At 41.6% G+C, this 25,261-nt stretch overlaps 3 protein-coding genes across 6 annotated transcripts in view; 2 read left to right on the plus strand and 1 right to left on the minus strand.

Annotated features, from left to right (window-relative positions):
* Nucleotides 1-1,472: 1,472 nt before the first annotated feature.
* Nucleotides 1,473-13,972, plus strand: pgfa (placental growth factor a). The gene is made up of 7 exons (XM_079889172.1): nucleotides 1,473-1,792; nucleotides 9,489-9,522; nucleotides 9,828-10,024; nucleotides 12,273-12,352; nucleotides 12,426-12,455; nucleotides 12,533-12,610; nucleotides 13,308-13,972. Exons 1-6 carry the CDS (start codon nucleotides 1,670-1,672, stop codon nucleotides 12,591-12,593), a joined length of 525 nt encoding a protein of 174 aa, XP_079745298.1. The 5' UTR covers nucleotides 1,473-1,669; the 3' UTR covers nucleotides 12,594-12,610; nucleotides 13,308-13,972.
* A 1,032-nt stretch (nucleotides 13,973-15,004) lies between these two features.
* Nucleotides 15,005-25,261, plus strand: part of cipcb (CLOCK-interacting pacemaker b) — a 30,816-nt gene continuing 20,559 nt past the window's right edge. For 3 of the 4 annotated variants that reach the window (XR_013822967.1, XM_079888986.1, XM_079888987.1), the window contains exons 1-3: nucleotides 15,005-15,331; nucleotides 16,494-16,609; nucleotides 17,187-17,281. Coding sequence is in view for 3 of the 4 variants with exons in the window: in XM_079888986.1 (XP_079745112.1) it covers nucleotides 15,210-15,331; nucleotides 16,494-16,609; nucleotides 17,187-17,281 (333 nt within the window). In the remaining variant the exon portion in view is untranslated. The remainder of the gene's footprint in view (nucleotides 15,332-16,493; nucleotides 16,610-17,186; nucleotides 17,282-25,261) is intronic. The other variant, XM_079888988.1, reaches the window with a different exon arrangement.
* LOC307168499 (uncharacterized protein) lies at nucleotides 17,323-24,754 on the minus strand (the record flags this gene model as incomplete). The annotated part of the gene is made up of 2 exons (XM_079888534.1): nucleotides 17,323-18,093; nucleotides 18,639-24,754. One exon carries the CDS (start codon nucleotides 24,752-24,754, stop codon nucleotides 20,087-20,089), a length of 4,668 nt encoding a protein of 1,555 aa, XP_079744660.1. The 3' UTR covers nucleotides 17,323-18,093; nucleotides 18,639-20,086.

Raw genomic sequence — 25,261 nt, forward strand, 5'->3', positions numbered from 1 at the left:
AAAGTGCAGTTTTACTGAGCTTTATCAAGATTGACATCACTCTGTCATTATGGCAAACAAACTCTTAGGACTAAAAATTATAATAACTCATCAGAAAAAAGAATATCATGATATTAAGAAACTCGAATAACTCATTCTACTGATACTTACCTCACAGCTGAGGATGCAGGAAGACTTTCAGACCAGCACTGGCAGTTTACCCCATCATCTTCATGATCTAAAAATCAAAGACACATTTGCTGAGTTTCAACAAAGTTCTCTGATAAAATGAATGGCCTGTATATGACTTAGGGCAGAATCAGGTCATCGAAATCATTTAAACACAGAGAACGAGTGATCGACTGTTTTATCTTTGCACTGTTCGCTGGCGTTCAGTCACGTAGTTCAACTGCATACAGTATTGTGGACAAATGTAAAGTACATGGCACCTCTGGGTGGTTGGTATGGTGTTGCTAGGTGGTTGCTAGGGTATCCTGGGTGGTTGCTAGGTGGTTGCTAAGGTGTTCTGGGCGGTTGCTAGGCAATTGCTAGGGTGTTCTGTATGGTGTTGCTAGGCGATTGCTAGGATTTTTTGGGTGGTTGCTAGGGATTTCTGGGTGGTTGCTATGGTGTTGCTAGGTGGTTGCTAAGGTGTTCTGGGTGGTTTCTAAGCAGTTGCTAAGGTATTCTGGGTGGTTGCTAGGGCATTGCTAGGGTGTTCTGGGTGGTTGCTAATGTATTTTAGGTGGTTTCTAGGCAGTTGCTAAGGTGTTCTGGGTGGTTACTAGGCGGTTGCTAGGGTGTTCTGGATGGTTGCTGTGGTGTTTCTAGGCTGTTGCTAGGGTATTCTGGGTGGTTGCTAGGCAGTTGCTAAGGTGTTCTGGGTGGTTGCTAGGGTATTTTGGGTGGTTACTAGAGCGTTTCTAGATGGTTGCTAGGTTGTTCAGGTCGGTTTCTAAGGTATTTTTGGTGGTTGCTATGGTGTTACTAGGTGGTTGGTAGTTGTCACAGATGGTTACCATGGAGTTTTTATAGAGTTCTTAAAATCTTTAGTAACGAGTGCCTTTAGTAGGCTACAGTACTCGTCCTGCGGCCTCGTGCCTATGGCCGAATCACAGCCGTGCTGATATACAGCAATAGAGCACGGCTACGAGTATCCATATTTGTACTTTTTTCTGAGAGTGTAGTAAAAACCATGGTTAATTTTGTAGTTACTATGGTTTTACTACAAAAACCATGGTTATTGGAGTAAAACCATGGTTCATTAGTAGTTACTATGGTTTTACTACAAAAACCATAGTTAAACCATAGTCACTACAAAAAAAAAAACATGGTTAATTTTCTTAAGGGCTACCCAAGGGATTTACAGTGCATATGCACGGAGAAAAACAGTTTGGGCGTATAAATGGCACGAGAACTAGAATTCGTGGTATAGACACGCACTTGAGATCGTGTTGTATGAGTGAAACAGCGTTCACACGCCAGCCTGTGATGACCCAGTTCTGCGGCATTAGGCTACTCACGCAGAGAGTGCATGAACACCCCAAACAAAGACCGGGAACGGTGAAACTTTTGGCAAAAGGAAAACGCCGTTTGGGATTTTTAAGCACCTGTAGATTATTTTAAGGAGTTGCTGAGATTATTTGTGCGGTATGTAATTAAACGATTGTCCAGTGTATGATCCAGTAAGATGCGGTGTGGCTCGGGTGCGGCTGGCGTGTGGCTCCGGCTCATTCTCCGCGCGCTCGACATGAAGAGATGCATCGGTGTGTCGCAGCTCTCCGCGTTCCTGCTCTACATCCCTCTTCTTCAGGTAACTGCGATGGCCCTTACTAAACTTAACTACAGTTATTCAAGTCAACTGACTTACATTAATGTGACACTGGACCACAAAACCAGTCACAAGGGTCAATCTTTTGAAACTGAGATGTAGACGGTCTGAAGAAAAGCTTTCCAGTGATGTGTGGTTTGTTAGGATAGGACAATATTTGGCTGAGACACAACTATTGAAGATCTGGAATCTGAGGGTGCAAAAATAAATCTAAACATTGAGAAAATCACCTTTAAAGTTGTCCATTTATGTAAATTTACAAATTTACAAAATATCTTCATGGAACATGATCTTTACTTTATAATGATTCAGGGTCACATGATCCTTTAAACAGTTTAAGATGCTTCAAGTGTGTTTAATGCTTAATGTCTGCAAATAAATGTCACTGCTTTGGTTATGTTTGTCAGTGATGGCTAATATCAAGTTATCATAATTTAAAGTAACTGCTATTCAGGAGATGATACATTTATGATAAACTTTATTGTAAGGAATAATTCTGCTTCATGAGTTTATGTAAGTGAACCTGCCAAATAGCAATAACAGAAGGAGATCTCAGTGTTAAACTGGATGCTTCAAATCTGAAAGCTTTAGCAGTGATCCTCATCAGTGTTGCTGGACTGCATAATAGTTCTAATCGGTCAACGTTGCATTTCCAAAAGGGATCATTTGACTTAACTAAAACAAACTGAGGAAACCTATTGCCTTAAAATTATTAAGTAAATAAACTTCATGCTTAATTGAAAAAATTAAGTAATGTGGAATTGTCATGTTAATTATTAAAAAACTAGATTTCTTATTGTCTATTAAGCATTGCGTTTATTTACTTTATAATTTTAAGGCAACGGGTTTACAAAAAGAACATGTAAGTGAGTTAACTAAACACATTATCTTGAAGCACTGGATTCTCTGGCAGTGCTGTCCATTAAACTATACACAACAATAAAATAAAAAAATAAAGATTAGCCTATTTATTGGCATTGATGGTTCTATGAAGAACCATCCCGTCGCTCGTTACGGTGAAAAAAGGTTCTTTAGATTATTAAAATGTTCTTTACACTAAGACAAGCACGAACCGATCACTGAAAGGTTCTTAAAGTGGTTCTTTTGTGGCATCGCTGTGGATTAAATAAATAAATAAAAAAACCTTTTAGAACGATACCCAGATAGCACACATACATCACAGAGACGTCTATTTGATGTGCGTGTTTACGTCTGGAAGACGCACTTTTAAGTGTTTGCTCATCTGGAATACGTCTATAGGATGTTTCCTGTCAGATGTCAAATAGACGTTTAGAAGATGTCTTTAAGATGTAATGATTTAGAATGTATGTTAAACTGACATCTTAAAGATGTCTATCAGATGTTAGTAAACAGCAGATGCTTTCCAGATGAAGTGATCTTTAACAGACATCTTGCAGACGTAGTGTTATCTGGGTATAGTCTTTATATTAGAGGCCTGTCATTTATAAGAAGAGGATCTGACGGATCTAGACTCTTCAGACCAGCTTGGATCCAGACGGTCCGCTAATGTGCATCTGTAGTTTCTGTGTTTGGGGTTTGTAGTCCATAATCTGCAGATGGAAATCATCATGTCATCATTTATGTTGCATCAAAAAACATGATGTTCTTCCTCAGTGTTTCTGTCTCGTTTTCCAGCACAAATATCTAAACATTCTTAAATCAAGATGCATTTACTAGAGAAGCACAATGAAGATATTAAGTGTTTCCTGAGAAATGAAGTGAGTTTTGAGTTTAAAACAAGAACAAATATCTGCCAATGTGGTCAGAAAAATAAACTTGTTTTCACTGTGAATTAAATAATGTTTTTCACCCCATTGGAAAGTATTTTTCTTGTTTAAGCATTTTGATGATTTATTTCAGAAAACAATGGGTAAATGTATCTAAATTTGAGTATTTTTAGATATCTTTAATGCAAACCGAGACAAAAATACTAATCACATGCAGGAAACTTTTGTGTTTGTGTGCATGACTTAAAGAAGCCCTGACGTTTGTCTTCTGACATCGCATGAGGAACAGACTCACATTAAGTCTTTATTCCTTTCCGTTTGGATGAAGATATGAAATACAACTTCCATTAATGTTTGGTAAAGGTTATGTTAATGTTAAGATAAACAGTTCTTCAAAACAACATCAATAGAATATTCTTATAACGTATGTGTATTAGATATGCGTTCTCGTGATGTTGAGAGAAACGTCTTTAGGGGCCGTTCGCTCATTGTTCTTCAATGTAGACGCACTAGACGGACGTCTTTAGCCACTGAGCTCGCGTCTCGTGACACGCCATTATAAACACGCGCCGCTCGAGTTAAAACTAGTTCAAGTAAAATACGTTTTTCCTCTCGACCGGCTCTGCAATCCTGCGTCTCGTGTGTCAGCAGTGCTTCTGTGTGAAGCGGCCCTTTCCATGTTTTCACTTGAGAGGAAACGTTCTGAAAACAAACATCCTTATGATGTTATCTCTACTTGATGAATGTTAACTGAGTTGATGACGAGAAACGTTGAAGAATGTTCATTAGTTAGCCAGGCTTCTGGTTGCATCAATGTGACACTAATTTGAATAAGTGTTGTCACCGTGAATGATAGGCCTCCTTTCCTTCACATTATCAAAATGATTCCGGTTCGCATGGATCCACGGAAAACGGCTAGAAATAGTTTTTTATGCAGGCCGGACAAGTTTGGCGATGTCATTTTGTCAAGAAAGACACACGCCTGCACACACATACTGTATATTAAAACGTGCATAGACTAAACACGTGATACGCATGTGCACGCCGTCAGCGCTTTCAGATCCACGTTTTTGAAGTTTACACAGAGATGATCACGTGTTTCAACATTTTCCAGAACTTGCACCTTGGATCCTGTTTCAGAGTGTGTGTTCTCGGGCTCCAGTGTGTGTGTTCTCGAGCTCCAGAGTGTGTGTTCTCGAGCTCCAGAGTGTGTGTTCTCGGGCTCCAGTGTGTTCTCGGGCTCCAGTGTGTTCTCGGGCTCCAGTGTGTTCTCGAGCTCCAGAGTGTGTGTTCTCGAGCTCCAGAGTGTGTGTTCTCGAGCTCCAGAGTGTGTGTTCTCGAGCTCCGAACACTGTTGTGTGAATGAACGGCCAGAACACATTAAAAGTTTCTGTTTCCTGTGAGAGCGGTGTGTGTTAGCGGCCCCTAAGTTAATAACTAATGATCTTTACAACGTAAGTGAATCAATCAAACTAACTTTATCTGGACAATAACTTTATTCTAGATCTGCTGTAAAGCCTAAACACTCTCTGTTACTGTAATCTCCTGTTATCACTGTAAAGCTGCTGTGAAACTCTATATTGTTAAAGCGCTGTATAAATGAAGGAGACTCGACGTGCTGCATGGAAAAGAGCTGCGTGAAGATTATCGATGATTGTTTAATGGTGTGGGACAGCGTGAGTGAGCGATGAAAGCTTCATTACTGCACGTCTCCTGGCTAAAGTTAGTTTGCGCCCCTCTCGTCCCTCTCTCGCCGAGATCTGAGACCCGTGTTCCCTAATTACGGTCCAGCTCGCCCTGACGCACATCCAGGGCCCGTCCGCCAGGTGCGGTCCAGCGCACAAACACAACGGGACGGTCTCATCTGCGGCTCCTGCGGGACGTGCCTTTCCCGGAGCACACAAACATAAAAATAACCCCTCTGTGCGGAGACAGACCCAGTTCTACGCCCGAGTCAGAAACTGGTGAGAGAAGAATAAAGCAGAGAGGTCACATGTCTTGGGAACAACAAACACTTACAAACACTAGCTTTTCTTTTTCATTTAATGCCACGCTTTATTTCTTGTTGTGAATGATGACTGTTTTGTTTTATCTTTTATTTTTTTATTATAAAACCTTTTGAGCAGAATTTTTTGTATGAAATGTGCTAGTTTATAATAAGGCTTCATTTGTAAGTCACATTAGTTAACATGAACAAACAGTGAATAATACTTTTACAATATTTTTAAATATTAGTCAATGATCATTTTTAGGGCTGGGTATCGTTTGAATTTTAACGATTCCGATTTCAATTCTGATTATCGATTCCGATTCTTATTGATTCCTAATTTCGATTCCAATAAAGTAAAAAAAAACTTATTGGGCCCTATTTTAACGATCTGAAACGCAAGTAACTTTGTGGGCGGGTCTCGGGCGCTGTTGCTCTTATACCGGCAGGATAAATGACTCTTGCGCCCGACGCAAATCTGAAATGTGTTGGTCTGAAGTCGCTTCATTACTCATAGGTGTGGTTTGGGCGTAACGTTAAATAAACCAATCAGAGCGTCATCTCACATTCCCTTTAAGAGCAGGCGCGCTTGTTCCATGGCGGATCGCTATTATAACGGCGGATTTGCCAGGAGCGGTTCACAGCCGAGGAGACCGACGTTCTCGTCAGGGCCGTAAAACACAGAGAAGTGACATTGGGGATGGAGAAACACCCAGATTAGCTTCGGTTAAACAGGCGTATGATAATTTGGGTAAATGTGTAAGCTAGATGTATGCCTATTTTTCACATCTTCATGGACACAACAATGATTTCCCTCGTGTGTTAATATTTTTCCTTGTAATAATGTATGGTTTTCTAAAAATGAAAACTGCTGCTTCTGTGTAGATGAGAGAATCAAAGTGTGTGTGTGTTGTGCTCACGCTACATTATGGCCAAGCATGCGCCCTTAAAATAGCATCTGAACGCGGCACTGACTTTAGACGAGGTTTCTCCTGGTCAGTGGCGGAATTGTTTTCTGAAACTGCAAAATAGCACCAGGGAACGTTTGTGCTGGATCACGCCTCCTCTTTTCCCTGAACCGCCCCCGGGAGCGCAAGTTCATTCCCTAGTTTACAGACATGTGTCATGTACAAAGTCAATTGCGCTGGGTGCAAGATAGGGCCCTTAGTCTTATTGCAAAACCTTTAATTGTGTCTGAATATTATGAGCAGAAATCAACAGGTTAAAGAACACTTACACAAGTTTGCCTGTGGTTTAAAAACACCATAGAAGAACAACTATATAAACTTCAAGCATTATTAAAGACAATAAACACTCCGTAATTAAAAAAGAACAATTAAAAAATTAGCAATTGCAACAAATAAATACAACTGAACAAATATAAGATTGAAATAAACAGTGTTTTAAGATTTTCAGGTACAGAAACTGTTATCAAATGTAAAATAACACTGCACTTTAGAAATAAAATACATTACAAATAGTTACAACAGTTATTAAGTGTGCAGGGCAACCACCCAGTAGAGCATTGCAATAATTTGAGGTCATGAACGCATGAACTAATTGTTCCGCATTTGTCAATGAGAGCATATGACGTAGAATGGAAAGATGGAAAAATGCGGTTTTACAGATACTAGACACGTGACTTTCAAATGAAAGATCGGTATCAAAGAGCACACACACACACACCCCGTGTTTCCCCAGCTCAAATGTGCAAAGTAATTCAAGCATGAAAAAGAAAAAGAAAAATAGGAGTATTACAAACAGGACAAACAACAGGTATTATAACATACACTATAAATAGACCAAATAATAAATCAACATGTAAGACCAACAAAAACTAAATGTATACTGAAAGTATAGTTGTGGTACGCCATACTGAACTTGTGATCGATGAGACATCTCTTCATTTACTGCTACAAACTGATAACGGTCAGATAAGTATGATTTAAACCATGCTAGTGCAATTCCACTAATGCCAACATAGTGTTCGAGTCTAAAAGAATGTTGTGGTCAATGGTGTCAAATGCAGCACTAAGATCGAGTAACACTAATAGAGAGACACAACCACGATCGGATGATAAGAGCAAATCATTTGTGACTCTAACGAGAGCAGTCTCAGTACTATGGTACGGTCTAAATCCGGACTGGAAATCCTCACAGATATCATTTCTTTCTAAAAAGGAACACAGTTGTGAGGATACTGCCTTTTCTAATATCTTTGACAGAAAAGGTAGATTCAAGATCGGCCTGTAATTGACTAATTCTGTAGGATCAATTTGCGTTTTTTTAACAAGCGGTTTAATCATAGCCAGCTTAAAGTTTTTTGGTACATATCCTAGAGACAAAGACGAATTAATGATATTAAGAAGAGGATCTATGACCTCTGGAAGCATCTCTTTCAGTAGCTTAGTCGGTATAGGGTCTAACATACATGTTGTAGATTTAGATGATTTAACGAGTTTACAAAATTCTTCCTCTCCTCTTTCTTTTTCGTTAGTTTAGCCACTGTTTCAAATAAATACCTAGGATTATGTTTATTTTCTTCTAATAGTGTTGAAAAATAAGCAGATCTAGCAGCTTTTAAAGCCTCTCTGTATGCAATCGAGCTCTCTTTCCATGAAATGCGAAATACCTCTAGTTTTGTTTTCTTCCAGTCGCACTCCATTTTTCTGGCTGCTCTCTTAAGGGCCCGAGTGTGCTCGTTGTACCACGGCGTTGGACTATTTTCTTTAATCTTCTTTAAGCGCAAAGGAGCAACTGTGTCTAAAGTGCTGGAAAAGAGAGAGTTAAAAGTTTCTTTCTTCTAAGCTATCTGGGATGCTGAGATGATGAAACTGATCAGGAAGATTATTAATAAAGCAATCTTTAGTGGCAGAAGTGATAGGTCTAACATATTTGAAACACGGAGTCGGCTTTGCAGCCTTGGCTAAATGAAGTTTACACGAGACTAGACAATGGTCTGAGATGTCATCGCTCTGCTGCAGAATTTCAACGGCATCAACATCTATTCCATGTGATAATATTAGATCTAGAGTATGATTACGACGATGAGTAGGTCCTGACACGTGTTGTCTAACTCCAATTGAGTTAAGAATGTCTTTAAATGCCAATCCCAATGCAGCTTTTTCATTATCGATGTGTATATTAAAATCACCAACAATTAGTACTTTATCTGCAGTCAATACTAACTCTGATAGAAAGTCAGCAAATTCTTTGATAAAGTCTGTATGGTGCCCTGGTGGCCTGTATACAGTAGCCAGCACAAATTTTAAACGTGATTTATCATTTCCGCTTGTTGGGGGGGGGGGGGGGGGGACGGGGGGGGGGGGGGGGGGACGGGGGGGGGGGCTGTCCTATGTAACGGTCACCAGCTGGAGTGCCTTCGAGAGCGACCAGAGGCCACTCCACACTAGACTGTGATCACTCCTTCAAACACTACATTTCCCATAACGCACTGCCCGGACTCATCAGCACTCATCTCTTTCACCTGTTCCTCATCACCTTGTTTCACACCATAAATACCTGGTTTTCACATTCACTCATCGTGAAGTCTTGTTGTACTGTTAGTCTGCATTTCTGAGCGGTTTTCCCGTGTTTGTTTTCTGTTTTTGACCCTGGACTGTTTAACGTTTCTGATTCTGTTCTGCCTGCCCCTATCTGGATTGTTTATTGGACTCTGTTTATTGCTGCCTGCCTTGACCACTGCCTGTTTACTGGATTACGAGTTTGGATTACCCTTATTTAATAAAGCTGCGTTTGGTTCAATCTTCGTGTCTCGGAGCAGTCATAACACATACATTACTAATTTGTTGATAATAATTGAATTTGTTACAATGTTAATACTTGAATACTCATTTCTTATTGTTAATGTTAGTTAATGCATTAATCAACGTTAAGTGTCACCACTTTATTTGTATTATTAATGACGTTTTTCTTTAAACAGGTTTCTACTATTCTGGCCAATTCCCACTCCAAAGGTAAAATAATTTTACGTTGTTATACTATTATTCATATACTTTAGTTTTTATACATTTGTATTAAATTTTAGGTGCTTTTATCATTTTTATAATTAAAAAAATGCTATTAAGCTTTAGTGTCAGTTTGAATTTTTATTTATTTCATTAATTCTAATTTAAGCTTCAGTTAGTTTTTCATGTAATATTTGGTATTTTACTTCAGATATTCTTCAGTGAGCAGTTGTTGTAGTGTGCGGTCGTAGTGTGCGGTCGTAGTGAGCGGTCGTAGTGAGCAGTCGTAGTGAGTGCTGATGTTTGTGTTGCAGTGATGCTGTTCCCGGAGGCCTGGAGTCGCAGTCTGTGTCACTCCACGGAGAGGATGGTGGAGGTGGATCAGGAGTATCCCGGAGGCGTGGAGCACATGTACAGTCCCGGCTGCGTCCCATTGCTGCGCTGCTCCGGCTGCTGCAACGACGAGAAGCTGGCCTGCTTCCCCATCCGCACGCGCAACCTCACCATCCAGGCAAGACCTCCCAGCAAGCAATAGCCATCATTTCTCCATCTAGATTAACTATAGACCCGATATAGTCCGGCTATGAGTAGGTTAACTATAGACCCGATATAGTCCGGCTATGAGTAGGTTAACTATAGACCTGATATAGTCCAGCTATGAGTAGGTTAACTATAGACACGATATAGTCCGGCTATGAGTAGGTTATCTATAGACCCGATATAGTCCGGCTATGAGTAGGTTAACTATAGACCCGATATAGTCCGGCTATGAGTAGGTTAACTATAGACCCGATATAGTCCGGCTATGAGTAGGTTAACTATAGACCCGATATAGTCCGGCTATGAGTAGGTTATCTATAGACCCGATATAGTCCGGCTATGAGTAGGTTAACTATAGACCTGATATAGTCCGGCTATGAGTAGGTTAACTATAGACCCGATATAGTCCGGCTATGAGTAGGTTAACTATAGACCCGATATAGTCCGGCTATGAGTAGGTTATCTATAGACCCGATATAGTCCGGCTATGAGTAGGTTAACTATAGACCTGATATAGTCCGGCTATGAGTAGGTTAACTATAGACCCGATATAGTCCGGCTAGGAGTAGGTTAACTATAGACCCGATATAGTCCGGCTAGGAGTAGGTTATCTATAGACCCGATATAGTCCGGCTATGAGTAGGTTAACTATAGACCCGATATAGTCCGGCTATGAGTAGGTTAACTATAGACCCGATATAGTCCGGCTATGAGTAGGTTAACTATAGACCTGATATAGTCCGGCTATGACTAGGTTTACTATAGACCCGATATAGTCCGGCTATGAGTAGGTTAACTATAGACCCGATATAGTCCGGCTATGAGTAGGTTATCTATAGACCCGATATAGTCCAGCTATGAGTAGGTTAACTATAGACCCGATATAGTCCGGCTATGAGTAGGTTAACTATAGACCCGATATAGTCCGGCTAGGAGTAGGTTAACTATAGACCTGATATAGTCCGGCTATGAGTAGGTTATCTATAGACCCGATATAGTCCGGCTATGAGTAGGTTTACTATAGACCCGATATAGTCCAGCTATGAGTAGGTTAACTATAGACCCGATATAGTCCGGCTATGAGTAGGTTAACTATAGACCCGATATAGTCCGGCTATGAGTAGGTTAACTATAGACCCGATATAGTCCAGCTATGAGTAGGTTAACTATAGACCCGATATAGTCCGGCTATGAGTAGGTTAACTATAGACCCGATATAGTCCGGCTAGGAGTAGGTTAACTATAGACCTGATATAGTCCGGCTATGAGTAGGTTATCTATAGACCCGATATAGTCCGGCTATGAGTAGGTTTACTATAGACCCGATATAGTCCAGCTATGAGTAGGTTAACTATAGACCCGATATAGTCCGGCTATGAGTAGGTTAACTATAGACCCGATATAGTCCGGCTATGAGTAGGTTAACTATAGACCCGATATATTCCAGCTATGAGTAGGTTAACTATAGACCCGATATAGTCCGGCTATGAGTAGGTTATCTATAGACCCGATATAGTCCGGCTATGAGTAGGTTAACTATAGACCTGATATAGTCCGGCTATGAGTAGGTTATCTATAGACCCGATATAGTCCGGCTATGAGTAGGTTAACTATAGACCCGATATAGTCCGGCTATGAGTAGGTTTACTATAGACCCGATATAGTCCAGCTATGAGTAGGTTAACTATAGACCTGATATAGTCCGGCTATGAGTAGGTTAACTATAGACACGATATAGTCCAGCTATGAGTAGGTTAACTATAGACCCGATATAGTCCGGCTATGAGTAGGTTAACTATAGACACGATATAGTCCAGTACACTCCGAAAATGTAGAGACAGAGGCAAAATAAAAGTGAAAAGCTTATACATCTGTTTTTCACTCAAGAGCCGGCGCCGCTATTTTTAAAATATAGTGTGTTAGTTTTCCGGTAAGCCGTTTCCGCTAATCGTAGTTGTATTGTGAACCTGTAGTTTTGCGTCGACGTAGTTTTGACTGTCTAGCTAACTTTTAATATGGACTGCAGACTCACTGGCGTCCTTTGCACAAGTTAGGGTGTGATATAATATTAAATATAATATATAATATCATATATTATAATAGCTGGTTCAAGTGGAAAAGAACTATTACTTTATGTTTGAAAGTTAAATCTCCTACTTGTGTCTCTGTGTGTGTGTGTGTGTGTGTGTGTGTGTGTGTGTGTGTGTGTTCTCCATCAGCTGCTGAGGATCACTCCAGCGGAGAGGAGCAGGGATTATGTGCTTCTGTCCTTCCAGGAACACCAGAGCTGTGAGTGCAGGTATGATCCGCTCATCCGCCGCTTCACTCCTCTGCTCTTCATCTATTCCTCTAACTCACTCTTTGTCCTTCAGGCCCAGGCGACACCACTTGAGGAATCAACAGTGAGTATTAATTCCTTGATTTATTTTCTTGCATCTAAATGACACAGAAAACCAACTCTGAGAATGTTGTTCCTCAGCAAACGGAGACGGAAGGGAAAGCGCAGGAGGAGACGGAGAGGGAGAAAACTCCGGGATTGAGACGCCGCTGGTGTCAGGTGACTCTCTCACCATCATCTACGTCTACATTCATCCGGATTCATTTGCAAACAGTGTTTTCCTTTAAAAACGCTCTCCGTCCACACTAGCGTTTGCTGTGTGTGTGTTTCTTGAGTGTGTTTTCTGTCGTGTGTGCAGGACTGTGATATGAAGAGTGTGTGAGGGAACATATCTTTAGCATCAGTGTGAGAGTGAACGGCACAATACCGCTATAAATTATATATTGGTATAATATGCGTCACATGACTAAACTTACATCATAATTTTGAAACTCCTCAGATTTGACAGTCCACACTACAATTTACAAATGTATCCACTTTGGAGAGCGTTTAGTAAAAAGCTTAGTTACGCCGTCTCAGTGTGGACTGAAGACTAAACAGAGAGAAAAAGATGTGGACTTGGTGAAGTCAGTCTTCTTCTCTGTTGTGTCGAATATCCGAGTGAAACGCTTCAGGAACGAGAACACATGTGGGCGGGGCTCGATTGTGTCTGTGGGGAACTGATTGGATGGTTGTGGTTTGCTATTGGCTGATCTCATGTGAGTGACAGGTTGCCCCGCCCACATCATCAGAGAAGAGAAGAGATGCTGCAAGAGGAACTTATTCTGATTCAAGATTATTAACACAATATTGATGTGCACAAATTTGGTTTATTTTATTTTTTAAATGATCCATTTACGGTGTGTATCTGCTGCAGGTGTGACGATCGCTATGGCAAATAGGCACCTTCATCATCATCATCATCATCATCATCATCATCATCATCACACAAGCACTTCTGGACATTATGTGGACACTATGTGTGGTTAACGATCAAGAATCGTTTTTGTTTATATTGACTATAATGACATCAGTTGATCTGACACATTAAATCTATTTATAGGCATGATTGGATTGTCATTAAGAAATGTGTGTTACAATAAACCTAATCTGCCTAACTGAAGGAGGTGATCCGGCTTTATCAGGGAATAGACACTTGAGCTAATGTGAAATACTGTACTTTGGTGTTGCTCACGAGTTCATCGGTCTGGATTCTTTATAAGAAAATTGTAAAAATAAAAATAAAAAAAGCACTTGAGTTAGTAAATACAGTGTACATGTACATGTCCCCATCAACTGTGTCTTAATATGTTTTATGAAGCTATAAACTCACAATATTTAAAGAAATATATCTGATTTGTTTTATCAGAATGCCGTGAGTGTATTTCTCATGTTTGTTGTCTTCAGCTGCTGGAAAACTACATGCTTTTGTAAATCAGAATTATGACATACTAATTCATATTAATGAGATGGAAAATTTTAAATTGACATACTAAGTAATATTTATGAGATTAAAAATGAGTAATTATGACATAAAAAGTCAAATTTATGACTTAAGTCCCGTTCCCGTGTTGGTGTGAACGAGCCTCGTGTGTCTATTATCCGCAGCATGATTGTGTCCTCCACTTCTGTTTGATGTGAAATGTATTTGTATATTTTTGATGAACACAGAAGAAGATATTTTGAAGAATGTCGTCAGTAACCAAACCGTTTTTGGTTCCCATTGACTTCCCTGGTATTTTTTCCCCATGAAAGTCAGTGGGGTGCATCAACTGTTTGGTGACAGGCTTTGTTCAAAATATCTTAATTTGTGTTCAGTTGAAGAAAGAAAATCATACAGGGTTGGAACAGCTTGAGGGAAAGTAAATGATGACATCAAAAATGTTTTTGTGGGAACTATCACTTTAAGGCCGCACACAGACCTTATTCACAGCAGCGCCATCTTTAGTTTAGTAACGGGAATGAAAGCGATGCTTTGAGGGATAGACATGAATCTCTTCAGCGGGTTAAACTGTTAGTTAATGTGCTTTTGGATTGTTTTGCTGACGAAACGCTGCAAAAAATATATTTTCGAGAAATGTAAATAGACGAAAAAAAAAAAAAAAAAACTCCAGACAACATGAGCTGTGGAAAATAACTGAACTAGGAGCATTATACAGCTTTTTTGCCAAGTCTATCCCTCACAGTCTGGCTCTGCTCTGAATAAGGTCTATTAGCGTTACATAACACAACTGACTCGATATTAATAATGTGTTTGAGTTTCAGCGGTTTATCATCAACGCGCCTCAGTCTCCGCGGTCACAGTTTACAGCTTAGTGCTCGACGACCAATGGGATGCGACCGTGGAGAATGACGCAGACAACCCCGCCCACCACTTCCATAGAAGGAAAAGCCCCTAAACCAAAACAGTTTTCCCCCTCACGACAAGCCCCGCCTCCTGTGACAGGATTTGCCAATCGGAGCGATTTAGTATCTGTGATTGGCTTAGATCAGTCATTACGTAGACGTTGGCAAACGTTAGAGCGGTCAAATATAATATAACGAACAGCGTAAATATAACGAAATAACAAAGCGAACGCGTTTTTAAGGTCAACGTACATTTATTTAGGCAAATAAATAGGTGTCAATAAAGTTGAGCGTTCCGTGTGGGCGGGGCTTGTGGGGAATATTTCTCAAGTCACGTGTACAGCGCCGTGTGAACGTGTTTTGCGTGACGGGAACGAGCAGGGCGTCTGACTGACCGACGCTACGCGCTCAAAATACGGTAAATCTGCATTAAATGAACTGTTATAATACATTAAAACTAGCGGATTTGAGGAAACCTGCAAATACAGTCGGGTTTTCGCCGTCTTTGGGGATAGATTTCGCTCTGGATGAAGTCACGGTCATCGCGACACACACGTAAGCTGTCACGACCTTCTCTGACTGGATGAATGTTGTTCGGATATAAAGTGTGAGCAACTAAACGATAATTCTGCTGTTAACGGCATTGGTTTCTATGCTTCAGGCTGCAGTGCGATCTAATATGTGTGAAAGCCTGCTGAAGTTTAAATATACAACTTTTGTGAAAACGTACTAGTACAATAAGTACTATAAGAGGACAAATAAGCACTTTGAAAGGTAAAACGGGTAATTTGTGAGGATCCAGAGCTGCTGGAGATCAAATATGTCAGCTGTTGACGTCATAGCTTGAGCCGATGACGTCATGACGTTGGGCTTAAAATAATTGTAATAATGATAATAAGGGAAATAAGCCTTTGCTTTTTATTTAAAAACAATTTTAGGTTCGAACAAGATTTTATTATTATTTGTGCTTGTTTACTTTTCATAATGTGGCCCATGGCTGCATCTATCTATCTATCTGTCTATCTATCTATCTATCTATCTATCTATCTATCTATCTATCTGTCTATCTGTCTATCTATTTGTCTATCTATCTGTCTATCTATCTATCTATCTATCTATCTGTCTATCTGTCTATCTATTTGTCTATCTATCTGTCTATCTATCTATCTATCTATCTATCTATCTATCTATCTATAAACCTTTCTATCTATCTATCTATCTATCTATCTATCTTCAAACCTTTTCTATTTATCTATCTATCTATCTATCTATTTGTCTATCTATCTATCTGTCTATCTATCTATCTATCTATCTATCTATCTATAAACCTTTCTATCTATCTATCTATCTATCTATCTATCTATCTTCAAACCTTTTCTATTTATCTATCTATCTATCTATTTGTCTATCTATCTTCAAACCTTATCTATCTATCTGTCTGTAATGATAATACCGTAATGTAATTCATAATAATACCATTTGCTTGAATACTTAAATATAAGTTATAAATATAAGAAGTTTAACAGAAACAATAGTATATAATATGAAGATAATGAGTAACATGATTGATTTATGATTCATATTTCACATTTAACAGTTCAGCTGGTGACTTCATCGATGATCTATATGTCCTGTTCCTCCAGTTAGTTAAATAGTTTGAACACGTAAAGTTGAAATGTGAAACGTTCAGTCTCGTGATGATGTCATGATGTTTCAGGCTCAAGCGGGGGAAGAGGATGAAGGATGAAGAGCGGATGAGAGCGATGGCCAAGTTTAAAAACAGAAGGATGGAGAAGTCGAAGCCGGAGTCGGAGAGGGATTCGGGATTCTCAGGTCTGTAGTCCGGCACAGGTTCGGCTTCTTCTGAGGGGTTTGGAAGCAGATGTTTCGTTTAAAAGCGCTCTCCGTCCACACCAGCGTCTCTGAACCGCTGAGTCCTCCTTCACTGCGCGTGTGTAAGCCTCACAGACGCTCACGGAGACGACACACACCGAGCAATAGCTCATAAAGTCATGGCATCTCTTCAGTCTCCTCGTCCGCTGATGGTCCAGCTCTCTCTCATATGAAGAGTGTGTGAGGGAACATATCTTTAGCATCAGTGTGAGAGTGAACGGCACAATACCGCTATAAATTATATATTGGTATAATATGCGTCACATGACTAAACTTACATCATCGTTTTTAAACTCCTCAGTTTAGACACGGAACTGTGTTGTGGAGAGCGTTTTTAAAAAACCTTCGTTTTCATTGAGAGAAACGGAGAGAAAAAGATGCATTTTCAAATGAAAGTGTGTGTGTGTGTGTGTGTGTGTGTGTGTGTGTGTGTGTGTGTGTGTGTGTGTGTGTGTGTGTGTGTGTGTGTGTGTGTGTGTGTGTGTGTGTGTGTGTGTGTGTGTGTGTGTGTGTGCAGACGCCAGCTCGGAGCAGGACTCCAGGTCTCAGGTGTCTCCGCTGGTTCAGGGACTCTCGCCGATGATCATCATGAACAATGTTGTTCTGAAACAGGTGAGCCTTCCCAGCATGCACTTCATGGTGAATAGAAACTAATGACACTTTAAAGCCAGACGTGCATGAGTGTGGTGTCAGGATTACGCGTGTGTGTGTGTGTGTGTGTACACACTGCCTGGACAAAAAACTGTTGCATCACAACATTTATTTCCATCAAGAGGTGCATCAGTGTTAGGTCCAGATCCTGTACACACACTCTCACTCACTCTCTCACTCTCTCACTCACTCACTCACTCACTCACTCTCTCACTCACTCTCACAAACTCACTCCCACACACACACACACACACACACTCACTTACTCACTGACACACACACTCGCTCACTCACTGACACACATACTCGCTCACTCACTGACACACACACTCACTCACTCACTGACACACACACTCGCTCACTCACTAACACACACACTCACTCACACACTCACTCACTCACTCACTCACTCACTGACACACTCACTCACTCACTGACACACACACTCGCTCACTCACTCTCTCACTCACTCCCACACACACACACACTCACTCACTCACTCACTCACTGACACACTCACTCACTCACTGACACACTCACTCACTCACTAACACACTCACTCACTCACTCACTGACACACTCACTCACTCACTGACACACTCACTCACTCACTCACTCACTGACACACTCACTCACTCACTCACTGACACACTCACTCACACACACCCTCTCACACACACTCACTCACTCACACACACCCTCTCACACACACTCACTCACTCACACACACCCTCTCACACACACTCACTCACTCACTCACTCACTGACACACTCTCTCACTCACTCACTCACTGACACACTCGCTCACTCACTCTCTCACTCACTCCCACACACACACACACTCACTCACTCACTCACTCACTGACACACTCACTCACTCACTGACACACTCACTCACTCACTCACTGACACACTCACTCACTCACTCACTCACTCACTCACTGACTCACTCACTCACTCACTGACACACTCACTCACTCACTAACACACTCACTCACTCACTCACTCACTGACACACTCACTCACTCACTCACTCACTGACACACTCACTCACACACACCCTCTCACACACACTCACTCACTCACACACACCCTCTCACACACACTCACTCACTCACTGACACACTCTCTCACTCACTCACTCACTGACACACTCTCTCACTCACTCACTCACTGACACACTCTCTCACTCACTCACACACACCCTCTCACACACACTCACTCACTCACACACACCCTCTCACACACACTCACTCACTCACTCACTCACTGACACACTCACTCACTCACTCACTCACTGACACACTCTCTCACTCACTCACTCACTGACACACTCACTCACTCACTCACTCACACACTCACTCACTCACTCACTGACACACTCACTCACTCACTAACACACACACTCACTCACACACTCACTCACTCACTCACTCACTGACACACTCACTCACTCACTGACACACACACTCGCTCACTCACTGACACACTCACTCACTCACTCACTGACACACTCACTCACTCACTAACACACTCACTCACTCACTCACTCACTGACACACTCACTCACTCACTCACTCACTGACACACTCACTCACTCACTGACACACTCACTCACTCACTAACACACTCACTCACTCACTCACTGACACACTCACTCACTCACTCACTGACACACTCACTCACTCACTAACACACTCACTCACTCACTCACTCACTGACACACTCACTCACTCACTCACTCACTGACACACTCACTCACTCACTCACTGACACACTCACTCACTCACTCACTCACTGACACACTCACTCACACACACCCTCTCACACACACTCTCACTCACACACACACTCTCACACACACTCACTCACTCACTCACTCACTCACTGACACACTCTCTCACTCACTCACTCACTGACACACTCACTCACTCACTCACTCACTCACTGACACACTCACTCACTCACTGACACACACACTCGCTCACTCACTCTCTCACTCACTCACTCCCACACACACACACACTCACTCACTATTACGTCCGCTAGGGGTAAGACGCAATAAGTAGTTAAATAAATAAAGCCAGCTTCCCGCAGGCCGTCAGATCAACCAGAAAAAAAAAGAAATCCTCAAAAAGAACAAATACGAACGAAAGCGAATTCAAGAGATTTATTGTAAACACAAACGAAAATGAATCAATCAAAAGGACCCATGGCCCAAATAAAGCAAAAGATATAATTCATTAACAATGAAATCAACAGAAATAAATAAATAAAGTGGTATTCTCGTCAGAGAGACCCAAGGCCCAAAATAACAAACAAAACCCAACCTAATAAAATTAAATAAACCACGTAAGTAACCTACCACAAAGAAAAATGAAAGAAACTACATTAAACTTACCTAACTACGCTCATCAAAAACATAAGTAAATTCCAAACCAAAAGGGCAGGTCTCTCCTACATCACCACACTCTAAATAAAATACACAGCCAAAGAACACAAGAAAAACAACATCTTGATCTGGCGGCTAACAGGAAGCCAGAACCGCTGCGACCGACCCGAAGCCGCAACCGTCCTCCATGTCAAGCGGAAGAGGCGTCTTTAAAGGCAGAATCATCATATGATCACCCAATTACCGCTGGCAGGCTGTTATCAAATCAGCGGTAATCTGAAACTCAGGAAAAAAGAAAAACAGAACATACACAGTCACAAAAACAAATACACATAACGTAACACCCCCACCGTTAAGAATCATCACATGGTTGATTACACATCTTCCATTGCACGCGACAAAGTATCCGCTAAGACATTCTCGATCCCCTTCTTGTAGCGAATTTCAACATTAAACTCCTGTATGATTAATGCCCAACGCATAATACGTTGGTTGGAGTTACACATCCGAGACAGAAAAACCAACGGGTTATGATCAGTAAACACTACCAAAGGTAGTGAACTTGACCCCACATATACCTCAAAGTACTGTAGTGCAAGCAGTAAGGCCAAAGCTTCCTTCTCAATGGTGCTATAATTCAACTGATGTTTCAAAAATTTTCTCGAAAAATAGCATACCGGATGATCAACCCCTTGCACATCCTCCTGCAGGAGAACGGCACCAGCGCCAGTAGCGCTAGCATCCACGTCCAGCTTGAATGGAATGGAGAAATTAGGGGCAGAAAGTACTGGTGTACTGCATAGTAATAACTTGACAGACTCAAAGGCTCCCTGACATTCCTTACACCACACATAGTCTTTATTCTGACGGAGCAAGTTGGTCAACGGTAACACCACATCAGAGAAATTTTTACAGAATCCTCGATAGTATCCCGCCATACCAAGAAAACGTCTCAGTTGTCGTTTAGTATTCGGAACAGGAAACTGCACGATAGCCTGCACTTTAGCGGCAACAGGACGAACTGCACCCTGACCGACCTGTTTACCCAAATAGGTTACCGTAGCCCTACCAAACTCGCATTTCGCAAGATTCAGAGTCAAAGAGGAGGTGCACAGGCGATCAAACACCACATGAAGTGTCTCCAGATGATCATTCCAGTCAGAAGAATAAACCACAATGTCGTCTAAATACGCATCACAACCAGGAATACCTGCCAGAACCCTATTCATCAATCGTTGGAACGTGGCAGGAGCGTTTCTTAATCCGAACGCCATAACAGTGTACTGTAGCAAATTATCAGACGTAACAAAGGCAGAAACCTCGGCTGCGCGCGGAGTTAAGGGCACCTGCCAATAACCTTTAAGTAGATCCAGCTTTGAAACAAAAGTAGCAGACCCAACCCTGTCCACACAGTCCTCCATCCGGGGCAAGGGAAATGAATCTGACTTTGTGATGGCGTTAACTTTTCTATAATCAGTGCAAAAGCGAACCGTGCCATCACTCTTTGGAACGATAAGGCAGGGAGAACTCCAAGCACTGGAACTCTGCACAGCCAGCCCGTTTTCAAGGAGATACTTCACCTCATCCTGCATAATCTGACGCTTAGTTGGGTTCACCCTATAGGCATGCTGCTTAATTGGTGGATGATCCCCCACGTCAATATCATGGCATACTACAGTCGTTCTAGATGGTACGTCAGAGAACAAGGTTGGATATAGCTGGATTAAATGGCAAATATCTGATCGAGAAGCTTCGGACAGATATGACAGGTAAGACGGTAAATCTTTAAGGATCTCAGAATTTTGCAACCGGGCACCAGTAACAGATGCACTTCGCATGGTCAAACCATCGGTATCAGAACCCTCAGACGTAGACATAACAGCTACAGATGCAACTGAAACCGCAGAACTTTTCTCTTGACCATCTCGCGAAATATATAACTTCAACATATTAATGTGACAGACGCGAGTTTTCCTCTTGCGATCAGGGGTACGAACTATGTAGTCCGTCTCACTAAGTTTGGCGTCAATCACATACGGGCCAGAAAACTTCGCCTGTAGGGCTGATCCAGGGATAGGAAGCAAAACCAGTACCCGGTCACCCTGGTTAAAAGAACGTGAAACAGTTTTTTTGTCAAATCGAGTCTTCATCTTTGCTTGAGCAGACGCCATAGAGATTCGAGCAAGTTCGCCCACACGATGTAAACGTTCACGGAAGGAGCTAACATAGTCCAAGACATTAATGGCGTCACTTGTCTTACAACCCATCATTTTCTCCTTCAATAATTTCAACGGCCCCCTTACGGTATGGCCGAACACCAACTCCGCAGGACTAAAGCCAAGTGATTCCTGTTGAGTCTCACGCACAGCAAACAACAAAAGGGGCAAACCCTCATCCCATTCTTTCTCTGATTGAGCACAAAATGTACGCAACATTGACTTTAAGGTTTGATGAAACCTTTCCAGCGACCCCTGTGACTCTGGATGGTACGCACTTGAAACTTCGTGTTTTATATTGAGCTGACACAACACCTGCTTAAATAACCGGGACATAAAATTTGTGCCCTGATCAGTCTGCACCACCTTTGGTAAACCGAAAGTTGAAAAAAATTTAATTAGAGCTTGCACCACCCCTTTAGTTTTTATAGTGCGTAAAGGCACAGCTTCCGGAAAACGGGTATTAGCGCACATCATAGTTAACATGGATTTATGTCCGGACTTAGTCCGTGGCAAAGGACCAACACAATCTAGAACCACCCGCTCAAATGGCTCACCCATAACAGGAATGGGGCAAAGGGGTGCGGGGGAGATCACTTGATTTGGCTTACCCACAGTCTGGCAGATATGGCATGACCGACAGTACCTCACAACATCCGACCTTAACCCAGGCCAGAAGAAATGACTTAAGATACGATGGTATGTTTTTGTAACGCCCAAATGTCCTGAGAAACTATGATCATGGGCTAACATCAACACATGCGAGCGAAATTGAGCAGGCACAACTATCTGATAAACGGCATCAACTTCATTTTCAGAAAACACTGGCGTTCTTTTTCGCATCAGCAACCCGTCATCCCAAAAATAAGCAACAGGTCTCTTGAAAATCTCTCCGCTCTTCACGACGGCCGTTCTGCAACGAGCCAGAGAATTATCAGATTTTTGCGCGTTCGCCAGCGTAATTCTATCAATAGTCGAAGTTAAATCAACTTCAGCACCAGGTGCAGCGGACAACAGCTCAGAGTGCATACACTCTACTTCCACAGGGGGTTCATGACAACTATCAGTGCTATCAGGAAACGCCACAAAACTATCTGAAAGCTCAACTACGTCACTATATTTACGTGACTGCGCTCGCGTAACCACGCATGCAGGAAATACAGAAGTTGAGGTTAAAACAGAACCTACAACATTTCGTGAGTCGGAAAGCGGGTCTTCAACGACTTCAGGAAACGGCAGTACCTTTCCGCCTGCGAGATCATTACCAAGAATCAAATCAATCCCTTTAATAGGTAGCTGTGGACGAACCGCAATCTTAACAAGATCAGAAACAAGATCAGACTGAATGTTTACACGATGTAACGGAACTCTGACGATCCCCAACTCAATTCCTTGAACCAGCACATCTGAACCGCAATACGAATCCTTAGAAAATGGTAAAATTTTGCCACACACAAATGATTGGGCTGACCCAGTATCTCGGAGAATGCGAATGGGGACTTTAACGCTTTCCTGTCCAGTAAGAAAAACTACCCCACTAGACACAAACGGAACATATCCAGCATCAACTCCTGGCCCATTTGTGTCAACTGGCGAACTCGCAACACATGCAAATCCAACACTCTTCGGCACCGAGCTATTTGGAAACTGGTTTTTCCTTTTTAAAACTGGACAACCAGCAATGAGATGGCCAGTCTCATGACAATAAAAACACTCACGTGAGTCAGCCTGATTCGATTCAGCAGCTAAATTTTTCGGACTCTTTTCAAATTGGAAGAATTCACGACGCGCAGACGAAACAAAAACATTTTTATGAGTCAATACAAATTCATCCGCTGAAACCGCGGCATGCACGAGTTTATTCACTTTCTGCTCATTTAAATATACAACAATCTTGTCTGGTAACGTGGTTTTAAAATCTTCCAATAACACAAGCTCTCGAAGTTGCTCAAAATTATTTACCTTGCTGGACTGGCACCATTTATCAAAAAGATTTCCCTTTTCTCGGGCAAACTCAACAAATGTCTGATTGGCAGCTTTCACGTGACCACGGAATTTTTGACGGTATGCTTCGGGAACAAGTTCGTATGCCCTAAGAATCGAGGCCTTCAAAACATCATAATTTAAACTCTCCTCAACAGACAAAGCAGCACAAACTTCCTGTGCTTTACCAGTCAGTTTGCATTGTAACAAAAGTGACCAAATCTCTTTCGGCCACTTCAAAACAACAGCAATTCGCTCAAAAGCACTGAAAAAAGAATCAATCTCCGTTTCTCGAAACGCAGGAACTAAACGAATCTGGCTGCTAATATCAAATTCACCCGTGCTCGGAGTATGTGGGACAGGAGAAGTAACAGAAGAAACACGGGCACTGGGGACAGCCGCAAAAGGAGGTTGTAATACACTCACCGGTACCGTCGAAACGCGGTGCGCCTCAAGTTCACACTGCCTAACGCGCAAAAGCTGCGTATCATGTTCTTGTCGCTTAACTTGTAAATCAAGCTCGCGAAGTCGTATAGCCAATTTAAGGTCCGTGGTACTCAGCCCTACCAGTGGATCCAGCTCCACCACTGGATTTCGAACTGCTTCCGTGCTTAACTCTTCCGTCACATAAGCAGCATCGCCATCTAGTGCCATTGATTCAACTTTCAATACCCCATCCAACACCAATTTCTCCTGTACCACATCTAACAATACTTGCTTAGAGGACCCTTTAGATACAGATATATCATAATAATCTGCAATCAAAAATAAATCAGATTTACGGCATGATTGTAAAGCCTCTACCGTAGGAAAATGTTTAAACGCCTCAATACTAAAATCCATAATTATCCTCCGTATACTAGCAAAACCCGCCAATCAAACAACGAAATAAATACCTACCAGCAAGGCAAATCTTTGGCAAACTTACAAACGAATCAAATGAAATGGACGAGCCCCCATTTATTACGTCCGCTAGGGGTAAGACGCAATAAGTAGTTAAATAAATAAAGCCAGCTTCCCGCAGGCCGTCAGATCAACCAGAAAAAAAAAGAAATCCTCAAAAAGAACAAATACGAACGAAAGCGAATTCAAGAGATTTATTGTAAACACAAACGAAAATGAATCAATCAAAAGGACCCATGGCCCAAATAAAGCAAAAGATATAATTCATTAACAATGAAATCAACAGAAATAAATAAATAAAGTGGTATTCTCGTCAGAGAGACCCAAGGCCCAAAATAACAAACAAAACCCAACCTAATAAAATTAAATAAACCACGTAAGTAACCTACCACAAAGAAAAATGAAAGAAACTACATTAAACTTACCTAACTACGCTCATCAAAAACA

The sequence above is a fragment of the Squalius cephalus genome, assembly GCF_949319135.1.
Source record: "Squalius cephalus genome assembly, chromosome: 12".
Taxonomy (NCBI): Eukaryota; Metazoa; Chordata; class Actinopteri; order Cypriniformes; family Leuciscidae; genus Squalius; species Squalius cephalus.